Source organism: Hoplias malabaricus, chromosome 2 (assembly GCF_029633855.1).
Source record: "Hoplias malabaricus isolate fHopMal1 chromosome 2, fHopMal1.hap1, whole genome shotgun sequence".
Classification (NCBI taxonomy): Eukaryota; Metazoa; Chordata; class Actinopteri; order Characiformes; family Erythrinidae; genus Hoplias; species Hoplias malabaricus.
Window position 1 is genome coordinate 10,638,152 of NC_089801.1, and position 21,043 is coordinate 10,659,194.

The 21,043-nt window shown below is 42.6% G+C and overlaps 1 protein-coding gene across 10 annotated transcripts in view; it reads left to right on the plus strand.

Moving 5' to 3' along the window:
- The window catches only part of ctnna2 (catenin (cadherin-associated protein), alpha 2), a 564,720-nt gene that overhangs the window by 535,895 nt on the left and 7,782 nt on the right, over positions 1 to 21,043 (plus strand). For all 10 annotated transcript variants that reach the window (XM_066656026.1, XM_066655991.1, XM_066655999.1 and 7 more), the window contains 4 exons: positions 9,229 to 9,380; positions 14,401 to 14,514; positions 19,661 to 19,842; positions 20,497 to 20,602. In XM_066656026.1, coding sequence (XP_066512123.1) covers positions 9,229 to 9,380; positions 14,401 to 14,514; positions 19,661 to 19,842; positions 20,497 to 20,602 — 554 coding nt within the window. The remainder of the gene's footprint in view (positions 1 to 9,228; positions 9,381 to 14,400; positions 14,515 to 19,660; positions 19,843 to 20,496; positions 20,603 to 21,043) is intronic.

Consider the following 21,043-nt stretch of genomic DNA (forward strand, 5'->3'; position numbering starts at 1 on the left):
GAGGTTTCCTGATTCTCCTCGTCAGGAAGTGTCATAGACGACAGATCGTGACAATTGGCAGGTCAGTCAAGCACATGCACTCTGTTTATATGAAGCAATGCTGTTGTATCTTGTACAAAATGAGGCTTGGGATTGTCTTGCCGAAATAACCATGGACTTTCCAGGATGCCGTTGCTGCCCCGCCCCCAGCCAAATACCATTAGAGATATATTGGCTGTGCACCTGCCACTGATAACAATCTGGATGGTTCCTTTTTGTCATTAGCATGGAAAACACAACATTCAACAAGCTGAAACATCGGCTCCTCTGACCACAACATGCTTCCGTTATATTTTTGGCCATTTGATGTTAACTAGGGCCCATGACACTCATTAGCATTTCCACATAGTGTAGACTTCCCTTAGTGTGCTCCAATTACAGGTTGAATTTCTTGACTGTGATAAGTGTTTTCCAAAGTGCTCCCGAGACCATTTGGCTGTATTTATCACAGTAGCATGACAGTTTCTCATGCCGTCTGCGGGCTCAAAGTTCATGCACTTCAACACCTTTTTACCCAGACAGAGATTTCTCCAGATTACCTCAGTCTTTTGAACTGTTTGACAATACTCTCAGAAAGTCTGGCGCAAAATGGTGAGCCACAACACATCTTTGCTTGAAAGGAGTGAACCTTTGCTGAAAGCTCCTTTTTGATCTGGTCATTATCTCTTCACATTTTGGAATTTATTGAAATGTATCCTGAAGTTTTACTCGTATTGTGCCTCTGACCAAATATTTTTGGAGTGTTTTGGAAGCGTCCAATTCTAAATTGGTTTATATGTGCAGAATTAAACTCTGATGTTGTTTCACAGAAACAACACAGAAAATATTTACTTTGTGTGTATTCTCTTACTAAAAAAAAAAACTTCGAGTGTCACGCCCTTGTCCTGTCGTGTCTGTTTTCCCTGCCGTGTGCTCACTTAGCACATGGCTCTGTTTGTTATTGTTCATGTCTCCGCCCATGTCCCGCCTTTGTTCCACCTCCTTCCTGTTTGTCGGTCATTCGTTTTGTTTCGTTTCCTGTTGTTGTTTCCACCGTCATTCTGTCTCATCTGTTCCTCGCTCCATTGTTGTCGGTTTCTCCAACTGTCTGTCTTTCTCTGTCTCTCTGTCTGTTTAGATCTTCCATGTCTAGTTCTCTGTCTTAGCTTAGCATCTTTAGCTCTTTCTGTTTAGCCCTCTGTGTCCAGGTTTGTCTATTTAGTTCTATGTCTAGGTTGAGTCTGTTTCTCTGTCTGTTTAGCTCCCTCTAGGTTTCTCTGTCCTGTTCCCTCTCTATCTGTCAAAGTCTCTCTGTCTAGTATCATGTCAAGTTATCTAAGTCTGTCTCTGGTTTATTATTTATTGTGTAAATAAAAATCATTGTGTTCTAGCGCGTGCCTCCGTCAGAAGAGATTAACATCGCAGTTTTAATTAAAAGTGTTTAAGAATATAGCAGCTACCAATTAATTTATCATTATTTTAATAACTGAATTATAAGCTTGCAGTTTAAGGACGTAATAATACTGCACTGTGATGGGTTGAGTTGTGTCGATACACGTACATTATTTTGGTTGGTATTTAATTGTATATAATTATTCGGTGCACTCTGAGTAAAGCTGGTATATATTAATCTGTGTTCGTTTGGCTCGTTCGTTAATGAACTGCACTAATCAGTGGATTGAAAAGCATTGTGTGTAGTAATGATCAATCCCAAGTGCTCAACATGTTTCACTGGCATGTCTGGGTTTGCCTGTTTGTAGCTTCTGTAAGTAGAGCGAGAAGGAGTGTGAGATACAAAAACATTTTTATTGCTGAAACAAGTAAAAGAGGGAAGCAGTGAGATGAATCTGTGTAATATCACGACACATATTCTGCACTCTACACAAGTCAGGAGGCAAAATCACCCACACTAAGAAGCAACATTTAAAGGAAGTTGCTTCTATTTTTCAAAGAGGCTACTGCTTTAGAGGGATGCATTCCCCCAAACCAAATGTTTTTTATCAGCCAGAACACATTTGGTTCTTTAGTTTAGCACCAGAGCCACAAGGGTAATGTTGCTTTCAATTAATTAAGGCTATACAAGCCAATTACTCAGCATTGTGCAAATGCAGACTTCATGTTCTGCGATTTTGGATATTTACTCATTGCTTTTCCTGTGCGACACTCTGTAAAACTCTACTACAGATCTGCAGCAGCTGGACAGTTCAGTGAAAACAGTTGCTGTTTTCCAAGGCCGTTACTTCAAAGGCATGTCATTAGGAATCGTATGTCCATTACAGTTACGAATTCGGTGGTTTGACAAACTCAACACTAGCCAGTAGAAACAGTCCAAATGGCTGCCTCTAAGCAGATATTCCTGAATAATATCTACAGTGTACAGATGAAAGTTCTGGCCTGTGAAGCTGAGGCTGAGCGCCTGTGTCCGTCCGCTTCATTAGCATGATTAGGTATTTTGATGGATTGTTTGCTGAGTTGCAGTTGCATTGCACTGGTCTCATTCATAAAGTAGCGTGAGCTGTTACTGGTGATGAAGGATAAGCATGTGTAATTAATACCGATATGAGTAACACATGAGTAACACAGACATGAGTAACAAAGTAGTGTGTTACACTGTACCCCCAACAATGAATGTAGGACATACTATAAACAGACAATCTCTGAGCACTATCAGATTTCTCAATGACGGCTCTGACGGTCTTAATCCATGTTGAAAGGTGCGAGTTTGGTGCTCGACCACCCTGGTTTTGAAGCAGTGCTTGGGGAGCCCCACACACTCAGTGTTCCTTCTGCAGCCCAAAAGCATGAGACATTATATTATCAGGGTTGGTTCGAGTCTAACGAGTGGCAAACATAATCCTGAGTCTGTGTTTGAGCACTGGCCTGAACTAAATAAATATAAACTGCCTGCCTCAGTCCCCTCTAAACCTGAACGTATATGATTCGGAGTCATCCCACCCCCTGATTCTCTGCCCACAGAGTCGATGTTTATTTGAACAGCAAGATGTGATGTATAACCAGCCAGAACATTCGTGAACATAATAGACCAGGCTGGGGTTTTGTTGTTGTTGTTTATTATTGTTTCATTTTGTGTTTGTTTGTTTTCCAGTGTCATAGGTCCTTCGCAGCAGACATACGCACTCTTTGTGTAAAAGATTGATTTCATCCGTTCCCATTAGCTTCACTGCACTTCCATCTGAATTATAGTTTTATCGTTCTTATGAGAAACAAATGAGAATATGAGACAAACCAGTCTACTTTCATAGAAAATAAAAACATATATCTGCTCATCGCTGTGGAAAAGAGGTACACACCCAGTAAAATCAAGCCAGTATTTTATTCAGTTAGAGGCAGTGGCCAGAAGATGAGCGCTGGAGTGACCAGGCCATTCTGATTACATGACCTACTGCTTCCTCATCTATTTATCAAACCTCGACAAGCCTCCTTGAAATGCAAATGAGTTTCTTTGTTTTGAGCAAAAGAGAGAGAGATGATGAAGTGGCGAGAACGGCCGCAGTGAAGGGGCAGAAGATCAAACAAAGCACCGGGCTCTATCTCTGGCTTTGTGTCCGATCTGCCGAACTCAAAAGCACACTCAACTCCCTGCTCAGCAACTTACAGCAGGACTTCCAAACTCAGAAGGCTGAGATACAGAAAGGGGGAGGAGGGGAAAGTGAGAGAGGAGAGAGAAGAAGACGAAAGTTTGCATGTAGGTAGTGTGAATTTTTAACAAGGCTGTCAGAATTCATTTACACATTCATACATGTGAGTCGTCCACAGTTTTTCAGGTGTTAAAAGTTGCTGAAGTATTTAACACATTCACTGCCGACACTCTTTGAGCAGTCTTTTAAAGAGCTTCTAAAATGTTCCAGTTAAAACCAAGCAAACAGAACATGACGCTCTGACTAAACTGTGACTGTTTTCACATAAACATTTATGAAGAGGAGATATGTTCTTTTCATTAGACACAATTCATTCATTCATTATCTGTAAGCGCTTATCCAGTTCAGGGTCACGGTGGGTCCAGAGCCTACCTGGAATCAATGGGCGCAAGGCAGGAATACACCCTGGAGGGGGCGCCAGTCCTTCACAGGGTGTAACACACACACACATTGACTCACACACTCACACCTACAGACACTTTTGAGTCGCCAATCCACCTACCAACGTGTGCTTTTGGACTGTGGGAGGAAGCCGGAGCACCCGGAGGAAACCCACACAGACACAGGGAGAACACACCACACTCCTCACAGACAGTCACCCAGAGCAGGAACCGAACCCACAACCTCAGGGTCCCTGGAGCTGTGTGACTGCGACACTACCTGCTGCTAGACACAATTCATACTCAACTAATAGGTGATTCATTATAGTATTTTAGCAATGTACCTTGTGTATCCTGTGTCGGTTTGGTGCATTGGTTGTGCACATCCTCAGAAAATAAATGCTGCGCATGCACAAGGTGCAGTGCAGCCGTAAACAGTTGTGGCAGTGCATGGTCAGTGGAGCTGAGAGAATGGACACTGATCATAAAAACAAGGTATCGCTGATCAGTGTCTACACATGTGTTTGGGGTGAAAGGCGGATAGTAGAATTACAGTGAGCAGCTCAGGAGCTGCACAGAGCCTCTACGCCACTTTACTGGTGATTTGTTCACATATTGGTCTCTAAACTTTGCCGTGTCCTTGAGGCCTAAAATAGCAACCTGCTGACGGCTGCTTTCTTCCCCTCACTTCTCGTCCCGCGCATCCCAAGTAATCTTCCTACGGGAGGGGAATTACCCTGTCGTTAGAGCCTGTGAGATTGAAAATGTGACTTATGGCTGACGTTATTGCTCTGTCTGGAAGGCTGCAGTGGTTCTCCAGCTGTCATATGGCTCACCGTGGTGGATAGGGCTAATGCCAGTGTGTGTCCAGGCGGAGAGAAAATACTGCCCCGTAATCACCAGCCTCTATACAAACAGACACCTTGGGCGGACATGAGCTCATATGACTGATTCGGCAGTTCAGCGGCAGGTTAGGAGTGTTTTCCTGTGCACGGAACATGATGGTGATTTTATCCCAGCAAGGCCAAATGGCAGTCGCGCAGGGCATCCGTCACTTTCTCATTCTCCACTTAAGCCACTGTGTAGGGGTTAAGCTGCTGGGCAGCGAGACACATGTTCCATAACTCAAACAACAAAAACCCACAGACAGGAGCGCTGTTGTACTTGCTGAGTCACTGCTTGTGACACAACTCAATCCATCATCTAGACTTCAAAAAATAAAGGTTTCTAAGAGCTCTTTTCACCATGTGAAGTCATTATATTACGAAGATTTTCTTCCCACTCACAAATTTGCAAATGAATCTACATTTCTTTTACTAAAGACAGTTCTAGTGTCTTCCAAAGGAACAGGAGCTCATTGCATTTACGAATGTATTAGTGTGTGTTTGTGTAAGAGTGTGTATGTGTAGTTCTTTTTAGCAAGGGATTTATATTATATTTGAATATAACACTGATAAATGTTTATCCATCAGAATGTTTTCAAATACAGTGGAACCTCTACTTACGAACTTGATCCGTTCCGTGACCGGTTCGTAAGTGGAAAAGTTCGATTCTCGAGTCAATTTTCCCCATTTAAAATAATGGAAAAGCAATTAATGCGTTCCAGCCCCCACCCCGAAAGTCACCCTTTTTGCACTGATAAACGTTTACAACACTCTCAAATTAGTAAAAAAAATACATGTAGCGTTACTAACAATAAAAGAAATACAGTGGTAACAGTAATAATAAAGTTTAAGTGGTTACATATCGCTACCTTGAAGACGTGACGACTGGCTGGAGGAGTAACACAGGCACTGGCTGTATGACGGGAGGTGGGGGGGTTGGGGGGTGGAATAACGGAGAGTAGGTGGTGAATGTGGGGAGACGAAGTGTAGATACGGCTTAACTTAGCACGAATTTCGATGTCTGCTATTTACACTAATGATAAATTGCTAAAGCTACAATTTGCTAATCTTAAAATCTCACTCAAGTCTGGGCGTTGGGAGACTCGCCTATTGGGGTCAGTGGCCATTTACAGCTACCGGCTCAGCGGAGCCTTGGGTTCATTTCTAGAGTCATGGTTCGTTGGTGGAGGCAAAAAATATTCAAATGCCCGGTTCGTATCTTGGAAAGTTCATTAGTATAGGTGTTCATTAGTAGAGGTTCCACTGTACTTACAAATGAATGGACAGTGGCTTTATAGAATCATTCATTAATAGGTTCTTTCTGAAGCCAAATGCGGTGGATCCTTATTAAAACCAAAAAAATTCTTCCCGGGGTTATGTTTTTTCCGGAGATGCTCTTTCTTATCTACTATTGTTATAAACTGATTCTGACATCGCATTTCTTCCTTTGAATTCCTTTAATTCTCCTCAAACTAAACGGCAAGTTACATTGTTACAGTGGCTTTAAATGAAGGCTTTTGTGTTCCGTTTGAAGCATTTGTGTTGTTTTCAGCGCTGGAAGACGTATGAGGCATTAAAAATGTGTCATTTTCCCTGACTCTCTCATTTTAAGCCTATTATGCATGCTGGCCTCAGCCTCTCAACATCAACTGTCTCTGCTCACAATGAAATGATTCTCTACACTCTATCTGCATGTTCTGCCTCTTTGCCTAAGCACCGCATTCATGAAAATGTCTTTTAAATACCCATTGTGCGTATCTGACTGCTTGCTCGATTTCGGTCTCAACTTATCCCCACACCCCTTCTCCCCCTCAGAGGAAATAATCCATTCCAGCACGGTGCCTTTTAATTCTTCTCATCATTTCTCACTGGTCCGGGTTGAAATAGCTCCTCACCGTAAGCAACTTTACTCATTAACAGCTCGGAGAGCATTTAAATATTTCTATTTAAAAGTCATGGCAAAAATTCCCCAAAGCCTGTTTTACGCTTCTGCAGTAAGTGGATTAAAATGAATTAAATGTGTGTTAAAGGAAGAGTAGAGAGAGGGGGGCAGATAAAAGACTTTTTAGCACCTTTTTGTGTTTGGCATAAATTTGTGACTTTTTGTAAATAGGGATTTTTAAACCTATCTTTAATGATGAACTGATTTGGCTTTGTTTATTCATCTCATTTCACACTGAAAAATGCCAGCAAGTGTTGCCCTGGGTTAAAGCAATCCCATAAAGCAGTCCCACAGAGTGAGTCGCCCTCGTTTTGTCCGTTCTGAGTCAAAGTACAGAAGTGTGTGAAGCTTTGAGTTCATTAATTCATTCATTATCTGTAAGTGCTTATCCAATTCAGGGTCGCGGTGGGTCCAGAGCCTACCTGGAATCATTGGGCACAAGGCGGGAATACACCCTGGAGGGGGCGCCAGTCCTTCACAGGGCAACACACACTCACTCACACCTACGGACACTTTTGAATCGCCAATCCACCTACCAACATGTGTTTTTGGACTGTGGGAGGAAACCGGAGCACCCGGAGGAAACCCACGCAGACACCAGGAGAACACACCAACTCCTCACAGACAGTCACCCGGAGCGGGAATCAAACCCACAACCTCCAGGCCCCCGGAGCTGTGTGACTGCGACACCACCTGCTGCACCACTGTGCTGCCCTAAGCTTTAAGACACATAATTCAGGAGTTTTAGCATAGCATACTTTGGCTAGCCTTGCCTTAGCTGACACTGTCGCAGTGAAGTCCTTTATCCTTCCTGAGTCTGTCCCAGATTATTCCTACGAACAGCCTCAGCCAGAAGTATGCACAGGAATCGATTAAGACATAAAACATCATTCTGGGATATTAGCATAGCATCCTAATTCAATTCAACCTTTTGTGTGCCTTCCTTCTACTGCCTCAGTGAGTTCATTTTATCCCTCCCATGTGAAATTATAAAGTTTATCCCAGATTATCGCTATGGGCGGCTTCACACATAATTCTGGAATATTAGCATCGCGTCTTTGGCTAACGCCGTCCGCTGTGGGCTGGTGAGTGTGGCTATTAATAACTGTGTGCTTTCCTGTTAAAACTGTCCCTTCTTGCTTCTACCCATTTGTTGAATATTTTACGAGCTCTCATGATCTTGTTCCGGGGTTTAGCATGCGTCTCAACGATGCTCGGAGCTCAGTAGTTTTTCTTCAATTTTTTATCATGCTAGTGAGTCTTTGCCTCATTCTGCATACATATGTGATGACTTTGGTTTCCATTTTGGACAGGTCAGGAATCCCAAATACCAATTATTTTCACAATTGGTGACTTTAATTATCGCCCTGCTCTAGGCATTGGTCGGTGCTCTTTTAGAGAATAGCTCTGCTAAGTTATTAACCAGATGTGGGCTTCCTGTCTGAACATGCTAGAATATTCTCTTTGCTAACACATCAGAACCTTTTATTATTATCATTAGACACATTTACATTTACATTTACATCAACATTCAGTTCAGGCGAAGGCCCCGTTCTTATCTCTGACCTTTTGTTTAATGGGGAGGAGAAGTGCGTGAAGATGTGGATTTCTCCCCGGCTCAGGGTGTGTGTGCTGTCACTGAGATGCATTCTCCAGCCTCTGAGCTCTAACATGAAAGCAGACAGGTGCTTGACGTGTGCTCAGACGAGGTGAAGTGGTTAATTGGTGGACGGGCTGCTCGCATGCCTGGTATTTCCAGAGTGACATTTTCCCTTTTTCCACTCTGTGTTATGGCATTGTCTCCTGCTCTGACAGACAGGCCTCTCCAGGCTTCTTCATGAATGTCCCCGAGCCTGGGCATTTACACCATGCACTCCCTTAGGGATCGACTCACAGCACGAATTTAAATAGGTCGAGCGCTCCTTAAGAAAACCACTCGTTCAGTTCCACCAAAGAATGAAAGTTTTCTCTGCAGCTTTTCATTTGTGGTTTGTGTCTGATGATGTCACCACGCTGGTTTTTAGAGGGTTTCGATTCTGTGATCTACTGTATAGGCTACTAATGAGGAGTCTTGGGAGGACAGTCCTAGCGAAGACCCGTCCCACCTCGGGTGCCGGCTAGGCTTTGGGACGTGGCGAATATCTGCTGACATTCTTGGTAGATTTCCTTCTTTTGGAAAGCTTTCATGAATCTGACCTTTCCCACTTTTCTGTTTATGTCTTTTACAGCTGTGGGGCATGCTACAAACTTTTGAAAGATGTGTGTAATCCTCTGTTTCTCTTCTCTTCTCTCCCATCACCCCCTGGGCCTGTCGTCTCCCCCTTTCCTCTGTCTCTGTTGTGCAGTGATGCCTCGCTTTGCAGAGCAGGTGGAGGTAGCCATCGAAGCTCTGAGCACCAATCCCCCGCAGCCCTTTGAGGAGAATGAGTTCATTGACGCATCTCGCCTGGTCTACGATGGAGTGCGTGACATCAGGAAAGCTGTGCTGATGATTAGGGTGGGTACCTCTGAGAGCTTTCATGTTACTGAGCCTCTTCTCAATCCCACAGTGTACAGTAACACAGTAGCTGATCTCTGAGGTAGGTTGGACACCTAAAGACTGGGGTGATGTCTCCTTGTTAAATTGTGTATTAAATAGTCCTCTTTTTAAACCTTGCCTTTATCCATAAAAATATCTGTAAAACCCCAACTGACAAAAGCCACCGCATTGGACTAACATTAAAGAGTTAATGCGTTTTATCCTCTTGATGAAGCTGTTCATGAGCACTCAAACCCTTCAGATGTTTAAACAACCTTTGCGCCTGTATGTTATTTCAACTGACTGTCAAATCATCCTTTAATATGCGCAGGAAAATGAACATGAAGATGATGTTAGCAGGTTATTTTAACAAACATGTGCAGGTGCGTGTGTGTATGGTAGAGGGGTTTAATAGTATAGATATAAAAATAAAAAAGATAATACAGTGGAACCTCTACCTACGAACTTGATCCGTGACCGGTTCGTAAGTGGAAAAGTTCGTTTCTCGAGTCAATTTACCCCATTTAAAATAATGGAAAAGCAATTAATGCGTTCCAGCCCCCACCCCAAAGTCACCCTTTTTGCACTGATATATGTTTACAACACTCTCAAATTAGTAAAAAAAATACATGTAGCGTTACTAAAAATAAAATAGAAATACAGTGGTAACAGTAATAAAAAAGAAATAAAAAAGGTTTAAGTGGTTACATATCACTACCTTGAAGACTTGACGACTGGCTGGAGGAGTAACACAGGCACTGGCTGTATGACGGGAGGTGGGGGGTGGGTGGAATAACGGGGAGTAGGCGGTGAATGTAGGGAGACGAAGTGTAGATACGGCTTAACTTAGCACAAAATTCGATGTCTGCTATTTACACTAATGCTAAATTGCTAAAGCTACAATTTGCTAATCTTAAAAGCTCACTCAAGTCTGGGCGCTGGGAGACTCGCCGCTTGGGGTCAGTGGCCATTTCCAGCCGCCGGTTCGTTTCTAGAGTCGTGGTTCATTGGTGGAGGCAAAAAATATTCAAACGCCCTTTCGTATCTTGGAAAGTTCGTAAGTACAGGCGTTCGTTAGAGGTTCCACTGTACTATAAATTATTCTCTGATTTATTACATTTTAAAATGTATATCTGATATAAAAACAACATTATTACGGAAAGTAGTAATTATTCTGTGTGAATATGTTGGTTTAACCCTTTCTAGTGCAGTGTTCCTTGAGATTATCATTCAATACCCGGTTTTAGAGGTTAATAAACATGACATTGTGTTAACTCGAGTGTGCTGCTATCTTGAAATAACCTTGTTCTTCACTCGCTCACAGCACGTCCACTACGTTTTAGAGAAAACATTTTTTACGGTTTTATTTTTTTAAATCACTTATTGTGTTTATTGTAATTGCAATGACATTTATACAAGCGCCACACTTACTGCTTGTATATAGTCTGAGATTTTCTTTTTTTTTAATCTGTGTCCTGTGTTTACTAAAACACGTGTTCCCAGTCTTTTGACAGGCAGTGTGTGTGCCGTAGCAGAATTTACGATAGTGTGACACACTTGTGTAATTTTATGTGCAGAACAGAGTACCTTCATTTATGTTGAATGTCTTAGTGGGCCGTGAGAAAACGCCTGTCTTGTGGGTATTAATAGAGACACACTAAAACACAGCACATATGTTTAAGAGGTGTACTTTATAGCAGAATTGCCCCTAACAGCATTGTTGAGTACAATGGTGTATGTGCTGTTTGTTTTGCATGTGCTGTCACCTTCAGTGAAGTTAAAAAGGCCCTTTTCATCACTACAGCCCCTACAGTCACAGCAGGAGAAACATCAAACGCCATAAAGATGAATAATGCGCTGTTCCTTAATAATAGGACGCTGTGCTTTGGAGTGGCAGTGAACGGAGAGAGGTAGAGGATAATTAAGAAGTGCAGATATACTTTCCACAGCGAGAAGGCAGCCTCTGCTCTTTTGTCCAGTTTGACAGCAGTCGTCCACTCTCAGCCTGGGAGCCACTTGCAGAATCCATTAGTGTTGCTACTCCGTTGCCAGGCTGTGGTGGCTGCCACTTGGCATGGGGTTTTGACTTTGAAAATAGTCATACTCCTGATGTAGAAAAGGAAGGGAACATGCACTCATGCCTGAGTTTGAAAACACGCCCGAAATGTATATCTTTACGTATTTGTCCGAGAATATATCTCATTCCGTTAACATGGACAGGACCATCCGTATGAGATTAGGCAATGGCAGTGTATGATTTATTCCATGTAGTCGTGTCCACACCCTTAGGGATTTTCATTAGAGGCTACAGCAGACGCTGTGGCTTTCTATCAATCTAAATCAGTCTCAGCACAGTAGTAAAGAAAATGGTCCCTTGTTTTCTCTTCATATGCCACATACTGTGTAAGAGAATCTTGTTTCATACTTTTCATTTTCGTAAAAGTAGCGGCTCCAGTCGGCACCGTTCGCAGTTGTTGTCCATTGCTGTTTTTGACTCATTCCAGTTTTATCTTACATACAGACAACTGTTTGTGTAAACACAACTAATCCACGGCTCCTGTTACTTACGAGGTCCTCCAGGGACCTGTCTTTGGCCCCCTCGTGTTTACTATGTTTTTTTTTTTTTTGCCTATTGTTCAAATCATGCACAGTGCTCATCTCAGCTTTCACTGTTAAACTGATGACATCTGGATTTATGTTTTTACTCCTGACTAAAGCACTTCTTTACACACATCCACTTAATACAACGAACACTGTACTGTTTCCCAAAGCTAAACAAGGATTTAAAAAAGTGTTAGTCGCCCCTTTAACTACAGAATCACTTCATGTGCACACTGTCACTGATGTTGTCTCTGTTTGTGCCTAAGTTTGAAGAAATACAATTATAACATTAGATTCCTTACTTATACATGAGCCATACATTAAGTCACTTACAAAAACTGTCTATTAGCATTGGGTCTTATTTCACGCCTTTGCCCTCTGCCTATTATCAGTGATGATGTCTTTATTCAATGCCTACTTTTGCTAATGAAATACTTATCTTTAGACATCTGGCTGCTAAGTATTTGAATCAACTTCATTCTGCTCTCTGAGTGCTTCTACACACCAAATATCTGAGCCTTTAACACACTTTCTATATCAGCTCCATTGGTTTCCAGTATCAGTCCTTCATGGTCCAGCCCACTCCATCCATATAGTCCCACTTCATCCTTAGATCCTCGAACACTAGCCTTTCTTTCTGTAACTGTTCTATCCTTTCATCCTTTAAATCTCTAATTATCGTCTTCTCTACATCACACCAGTCGTGTCTTTTTTGCTCTCAGTCTCTTGATGTAAACTAAAGTCTCTATATAATACACTGGACATTCAGAGAGTGGAGACTGCGTGGAGGTACCTGCTGTTTTTATTTTATTTTGCTGTGATAAAATTTCAGTCTGAAACCACAACCAAACCCAGTTGAATTTCTGAAATCAGAATTTGCTTTGCGCCCCTGGTTGTGAAACACTTAAATGCTGATTTCAGGGACAGCAATGCCCAGTCATTCAGCCTTTGCCTTCACTCACACGCATCTGTCATCCCCTGCAACTTCTCCTCTAATAGGTATGTGCAGGCTTCATGACTGAGCCGGTGGGCTTGATGATTCTGTGTCTGTAGGCATCATGACTTACAGAACAAAAACACTGACATCTCAGAGAGTAACGACCTGGAGGCCATGGCCCCTCCTCCTGCGCTGTTTGATCCGCTTTAAGAGGGAACTGCTCATTACGACGTGCATGTAAACCGAACGGGAGTTTTAAAAACAATGATGTAAGTCGCTTGAAACCGGAGCGGCGGGTCGGTGTGAATTATTGATGGAAATCTGACTGCTGGAATAGCTGACACGTCTCGAGGTCTGTTAGCAGCTCCTTTGTCCTCTGAGAACTGGGTAGCGGGGCGTTGCCTCACTGTCCGTCTGCTGTGAGTCATGAAGGTAGCAGCTAAATCTCACAGCAAGCGAATGAAGGAGGACCGACCCAAAGATTCACGCGGTAGTGCTGTCGAATAGGAAAGTGTGTGTTATTTGGGTTGTGTACAGATTCTGAACAGATACTTTATAATAAGATGCTGATGACATGACTAGATCACTCTGGGGTATACTGTATAGGACAGGGGTCGGCAACCCGCGGTTCTTTGATCCCTCTGATGTGTCTCAGCTTTTGAAAATAATTAATGAGTATTTAATTAAAATGTATTTTATTTTGGTTCGTTCGTTTTCCAAATGTAATTCTATGAAGATTATGGCGATCTTGTAACAACTAAATATTTTAATATTTAAAATATTTTGTCGCTCTTAATACACGTCACAACTTCCAACGTGCGGCACCCGCCAGTGTTCGGTTTCTTGAACTTTTTGACCGCTGGCGGCGCCAGTAAAATAATGACGTCACGCAGAGAGAGGACAGCATTTGTGTTTGCTGCCAGTGGATAATTTAAGTTCGGCGTTTTTTTTCCATTACTACAAGGACTCAAATAGACATTGAGTATTTTACTTAACCTTCAACACAACGTCTTTTTTTCGGAGTTATTTCATTTTCTCTGCAGTCGTTCATTGATTTCATAAATGTAACACAGTAAAGTTTGTTTATACATAGCACAAAGACAAAAACCCTGTTCTGCGCAGTGTTATTTCATTTAAAATTTCAAAAGGGTTTTGTGGCTCCCAGTGTTTTCTTTACTGTGTGAAATGGGTCCAAATGGTTCTCTGAGTGGTAAAGGTTGCCGACCCCTGGTGTAGGAAGTGGGAGGTATTAGGGAAGGTCAAACTCAGTGTATTTTACAGATGATAACATAATACTAATTTAACCCAAACAACTTTGGTGTCCATTTTTGTTTAGTTTTTTTTTTTTTTTTCAGGAAGCAGTAACACGATTAACTTCCGAAGACTGTGCTTCAGTTCAGTTCCCAAACCTCTTGTACCACTACAACAAAATAACACAGGCATGTGTGTGTTTCTTTGTAGACCCCAGAAGAGCTGGAGGACGACTCTGATTTCGAGCAGGAGGACTATGACACTCGTAGCCGTACCAGTGTTCAGACTGAAGATGACCAGCTCATTGCAGGCCAGAGTGCTAGGGTGAGTGACCGCAGTCTCTTCCTGTTTTGCACATCAGCACACCATGTTGTATGTATCATAACAGGCTAAATAAACCCAAAGTATGCAGAAAGACTTTGCAGCCATCCACTAAGCCGTGCCACACAGTTAAAGGCCGAATAATGAAGCAGGTTTTTCCCCTCGACTGAAATCGTGTCCATCCCAGATGACCCATAAGTGTTTTTGTTCTGGTGTTTAACAAAATGAGCAGAACATTTCGCACTGTTCGTGTGGATGCCTGGGTCCGAGTGTGGATCTGCTGGTGCTGATAGTGTGTAAATGATTGGAGGATGCTCTCATCATCACAGTTTGCAGAGGAAGTAGGTGTAACCGTAAATGAGGCCAGGAACAATAGGCCTCCTCCAGTGGGCACGCGTGTGTTTGTGTGTGTGTGTGAATAGCACACTGTGGGCTATTAAACGGATATCAGTGTCTTCCACCCCCTGCTTGAGAGCACTGCTGGCACACACACACACATGCACAGAAGAAACACACTCTTGCCACACACTTGTTTAAAGCCGTCTGATCAAAGAGAAAATGATTAACAGTGGGCTGCAATGAGGACGAAAGAGAAAATAAATTGAAAGTTGAAACCCCAAACTTGACCAGTGGACTAGCCTGGTACTGATGCCGTGTGATATTCAGCAGGACTAGATGCAGTTGATTTAATAATAATAATAATAATGTGCAATTCATTTTACAACACACAACAAAATGTGTCTTCCACATTTAACCTGCCTGTCTGTGGCAGTGAAAACACACACACTAGTGCACTAGGGGCTGTGAACACACACCCAGAGCAGCGTGCTGCCATCCCCGGGACCCAGGGAGCGTTTGGGGGTTCAGTGTCTTGCTCAAGGGCACTTTAGCCATGGATGTTCCTGCCGGTCCTGGGGGTCAAACCTGGGTCCCGCAGGTTGCATCCAGCATTTGAGGTTCAGCAAAAAGTTAAAGAGATTCATTTAATGCAAATGCATCTGTCCAGTCTGAAATATCTGGAGTTTACACAATGACCTTCTCAATGTGTGAAACATTTGTTCCATATTCAAAGGTTTCGCTGAGGCTTGGAGGAAAAGCTTATTATTGTGGTTTCAGGATTTCCTCTTTTTTGATCCATCGCTGCCAAACAACATGGAATTGGAGCAAGGCAATAATGTGCAGAGTAAAGTTGCAGAGATGATTGTGGGTTCTGGTTTGTTGCCTGAACTTTCAGTGGAAGTCGATGTAAAAAAATTGTATGTATTCATCATGAAGTTTTTACACTAAAATGGACAAAAGTTGAGGTACAATTTTATTGGACACCGTTTGTGTGTGTGTATACAGGGGTTGGACAATAAAACTGAAACACCTGGTTTTAGACCACAATAATTTATTAGTATGGTGTAGGGCCTCCTTTTGCGGCCAATACAGCACCAATTCGTCTTGGGAATGACATGTACAAGTCCTGCACAGTGGTCAGAGGGATTTTAAGCCATTCTTCTTGCAGGATAGTGGCCAGGTCTCTACGTGATGCTGGTGGAGGAAAACGTTTCCTGACTCTCTCCTCCAAAACACCCCAAAGTGTCTCAATAATATTTAGATCTGGTGACTGTGCAGGCCATGGGAGATGTTCACCTTCACTTTCATGTTCATCAAACCAATCTTTCACCAGTCTTGCTGTGTGTATTGGTACCATTGAACCACAGGAACCATTGAACCATTGGATGCACATGGTCTTACTGGTGCAATGTGCAATTAATGAAGATTGTCCACCAGGCTGCTCCAATTTAGCCATGAAACCTCCCACACTAAAATGACAGGTGTTTCAGTTTCATTGTCCCTGTATGTATATATATATATATAATTATTTGATAAATATTTATTTATTTAATATGGACTTAGATATGGTATGATATCATGGTTGATGATGCAGGGAATGCCTTTATTAGCAGTGCAAATGCAGCATAAATAATCAAAGTATTTCCACACAAATACATACAGAAGGGAGGTCAGGTAGCTGCTGTGTGCTCCTTTCATTTCTGCAGATAACTGAACCTCATAGTGTCAGAAACAACTTAATCGAACCCGTTTGTTGAAATGGAAAACTGTGGGACATACTATAGCTTTTAGCACATTTCCAAATCTGTTTTATCTTCAATATTCAATGAAGATAGTTCTATTCAGACGTCTTAAACATTTGAAGGCCAGTGCATATTGAACATTATTTCCATTTGCACAAACCCACACACTCTGGCTGTTTTTTTTTGTTGTTGTTGTTTTTTTCTGCAGGAACCTTCCTGATACCTCTGCGATCTCTGTGATTGGATAATGCTGCTGATAGGTCAGCCTTAAAATTGCACTCTGAGTGCCAGAGCTGCTTTTGCTTCAAATGAAACACATTAAAAAGCGTTGTTAGGCTGTGTGTGTGTAGAGAGTGCTTTTCTAATCCAGGGCAGGAACACAGGCTCGGGGTCTGAGTGTGTTGGCTCGGTGTATATGGGGAAGGATTTGCCAGAGTGTTAAGCTCCCCAGCCCTGCTCTTGTTATCTGCGAATAGGAAAGAGAGGGATTTGGACTAAATGAATTCTGAAGTAGAACAGAGGAAGAAAAACACTTGCTGCTAGCAGCGTATCTTCCCCAAAACCCAATCAACCTGCAGCATCTGATCCTCTGACTGCATATACGCTAAACACCAGCTACTACTGTAGCATTTTTAACCCCTTACACCCTAAGATCTACATAACTTGCATAAACATTTTAGTAAAGATAGCATTGATATTGGTAGTTTGTGCAAGTTTGATACCCAGGTGTTATTTCATTCATTCATTATCTGTAAGCGCTTATCCAGTTCAGGGTCACAGTGGGTCCAGAGCCTACCTGGAATCATGGGGCGCAAGGTGGGAATACACCCTGGAGGGGGCGCCAGTCCTTCACAGGGCAACACACACACACACACCTACTGACACTTTTTTTCAGTCGCCAATCCACCTACCAACGTGTGTTTTTGGACTGTGGGAGGAAACCAGAGCACCCGGAGGAAACCCACACAGACACAGGGAGAACACACCACACTCCTCACAGACAGTCACCCGGAGGAAACCCACACAGACACGGGGAGAACACACCACACTCCTCACAGACAGTCACCCGGAGGAAACCCACGCAGACACGGGGAGAACACACCACACTCCTCACAGACAGTCACCCGGAGGAAACCCACACAGACACAGGGAGAACACACCACACTTCTCACAGACAGTCACCCGGAGGAAACCCACACAGACACAGGGAGAACACACCACACTTCTCACAGACAGTCACCCGGAGAAAACCCACACAGACACAGGGAGAACACACCACACTCCTCACAGACAGTCACCCGGAGGAAACCCACGCAGACACAGGGAGAACACACCACACTCCTCACAGACAGTCACCCGGAGGAAACCCACACAGACACAGGGAGAACACACCACACTTCTCACAGACAGTCACCCAGAGTGGGAATCAAACCCACATCCTCCAGGTCCCTGGGGCTGTGTAACTGCGACACTACCTGCTGCACCACCGTGCCGCCCCAGGTGTTATTTGGAGGTCCCAAAATAATTGTGGCACCTTATGTATTATTGTATTATATTTTCATTACAGAATGTAAATCAGTGTAACACATTATGTAACTGTGCTGTATAATTTGAAATGAAAAAGTTTAGCAAAGTCACAGTAAAGTACACCAGACATTTTTCCCTGAATATTTTTCCTCTTTAACCTCTGGAGCAGTATATAAGAGCAGTGAGTATTACTTGACTAGCAGCCCCTCTCCTGCCCCGCTGCCTCTCTCACCTTTTTGACAGAGCTCTGAACAAATGCATAATTCATTGACTGGTGTAAGAAGTGAGGTAATTATACATTTATCTCACAAATAATATTGGGGCCCCATCTGTGTCTATGACCTTGCAAAAGAGATTAATGCCATTTCGGACCTTCTCTGAATTGCTACGGAGTGAGAATTTATTCCCTTCCAGAGAAAGGGAGGGGGGAAAAGAAACGAGAATGGATTTGCTCTTTATGAGTCTGGAATGTCACAAGGTTCCAGAAGGTCTCTCTGTGTGATTAAGTGTTAAGTTTAAAAACTTTATTCAGTGACATTTTAAAAGGATGAATAAAAAAATTCATTCTTTTTTTGCCCAGTGGAACACAAGGGAGAGAACAGTGAAGCTTTTCGAGGATTAAAGAACCAGACAGTGATATTAAATGACAGCAAATTAGTGTGAAATTTCAAACATTTGACATTTTTTCTTACCCCTCAGTACAGTGCATTATCCACAATGTAGTGTCTGAGGTTCGCGTGTTCTCTACTGCTCTGATGTAGCCCTGATGAAGCATGCGTTGTTTACGATTCGTCTAGAACCACATCTGTTTGTAAAGTAATTAGATCAGTTTATGAGCGCTCTGATTTAATACTCAGGATTTCACAAGGTGGTTGTAGGCATGCAGTTCACATAATGTTTGGTTATTTTTTCCATGAACATCACTTTATACAGGAGTGGGGATCCATAAACTGGTTCCAAATATTTATACATTATATGTGCCAACATTAAAACAATTTGTTTACGCACTTTTCAAATGATCCAGTCAGCTGCTAGAACTGTGATTGCAGTTTCATCCAATAAATGCATCCCAGGCATCAACTACACTTGGTAAATTTAAAGCCAGTGAAAGACAAAAAGAAGTGTTATGTCTATTAAAGAAAAAACGGACTACCCTTGAAGTGAAAGGAAAGGCAGTCGGCTTCGTTTGTGGAGAAGTCCTTGCAGTTCTGAAGAAAACAACGTTAAAAGACATCACAAACACACACATTATCCCGTTCATTAAGGAACACTACAAGGAGCAGACAATTAAGGTGCTTATAAGTAATCTGCCTGCACAGCGAGCTTCTTCCCGTGACATTAAAAAGGAGCTGGACATTGTGAACCGGGTGAGTGTGTGGTGAGTGAACAGCACTCAAATGACTGAGGTTGTGTTGTGAAGCTGAGTTTGTGAAGGTCTATTATGTCCACATTAGTTGACTCACCCCTGCAACTCTTTTTTTCATTTACCCAGCCTCTGTTTTTTTCTTACACATTTGTTTTTGTTTCTCTCTCTCTCTCAGGCCATCATGGCTCAGCTCCCTCAGGAGGAGAAGGCAAAGATTGCGGAGCAGGTGGAGAGTTTCCGGCAGGAGAAGAGTAAGCTGGACGCAGAAGTGGCCAAGTGGGATGACAATGGCAATGACATTATTGTGCTAGCCAAGCAGATGTGCATGATCATGATGGAGATGACAGACTTCACCAGGTACACACACACAAACACATCCCCGGAGTTCTGTGGGCACTGCTTTCTTTTACAGTGTTGTGACTAACATTTCAATTTCATGTTCATTAAAGTATTGTCCTTCATGTCTTTCTAGTGATGTGATAGATTCCTTTTCAAACTTTGGCTCGAAACGTGTATAAAGTCCTGAAAGGTTTGAGAGCGGGTGTGTGTTCACATCATAGGGCATTATTCCCAAATCAGATGTGTCTTTAAATACGGCAGTTGTCAATGAAAAAGAGCAAGGCCTTAAATGAAGCTACTGTTGAAATAACGTGTTAAGAATAATCTGAAACACTAAGTGTCCTGAAATTTTGGCTGGGCAGTGTGTCCAGTAACATTCTGTATCTCAGTCACACGTGATTGCAGCCCAATATACTATTACCTCCTCCTGTGCTCCTCAATGGAATACAGGCACCATTTCCAGAGCCGTTAGCATTAGTCTTTTCACAGACCGTGGGCTTTGCCTCAGCTCCGCTTCAGTCTGTTTTCTTAAGCTTGCATTTAGCTTTTGAGGGACTGTGTAGCCTCCATCACAACAAACAGGGACACTTAATGTCTGCTGTGTTGATTCAGAATCAGAATCAAGGTTATTCACCAAACTCAGCTGTAATATTTTTCTTTGTGTGTTCACAGGGGAAAGGGGCCTTTAAAGAACTCCTCCGATGTGATCAATGCCGCTAAAAAGATTGCAGAAGCTGGCTCTAGAATGGACAAACTGGCACGTGCTGTGGCTGATCAGGTAAGAGTTAACCACAACAGTCGGATTCGTTTTCCCACAGTTACATTATACCAACTATTTGGAAGCTTTGAAATCAAAACGTTAAAAAACTACAGCCATGATCTCCTCCAAACAGGTCAATCTTCTGTAGTTCTGAATTTCATACAGAATTTTACTGCAGATCCCAGGTTTTTTCCGAATGAACTCAAACAGGTGTTCGTTTATTTATAGGTTATAGGAGTAAATGATTAAATTCAGCTCAAGGTTTTAAACTAGAGCATCAGTAAATACGTGCAGCTTTAGCTTTAGAAAAAGCTTGTAAAAGTACATTTGGCCCTTACACTACGTTCTTTCTTCTATACCTGCATCTCTCTCTCTCTCTCTCTCTCTCTCTCGTAAGATTTGAGGGTGGGATGTGGGACAGAGGGGTGAAGGATCAAAACTCAGTCTCTCATTTAACCA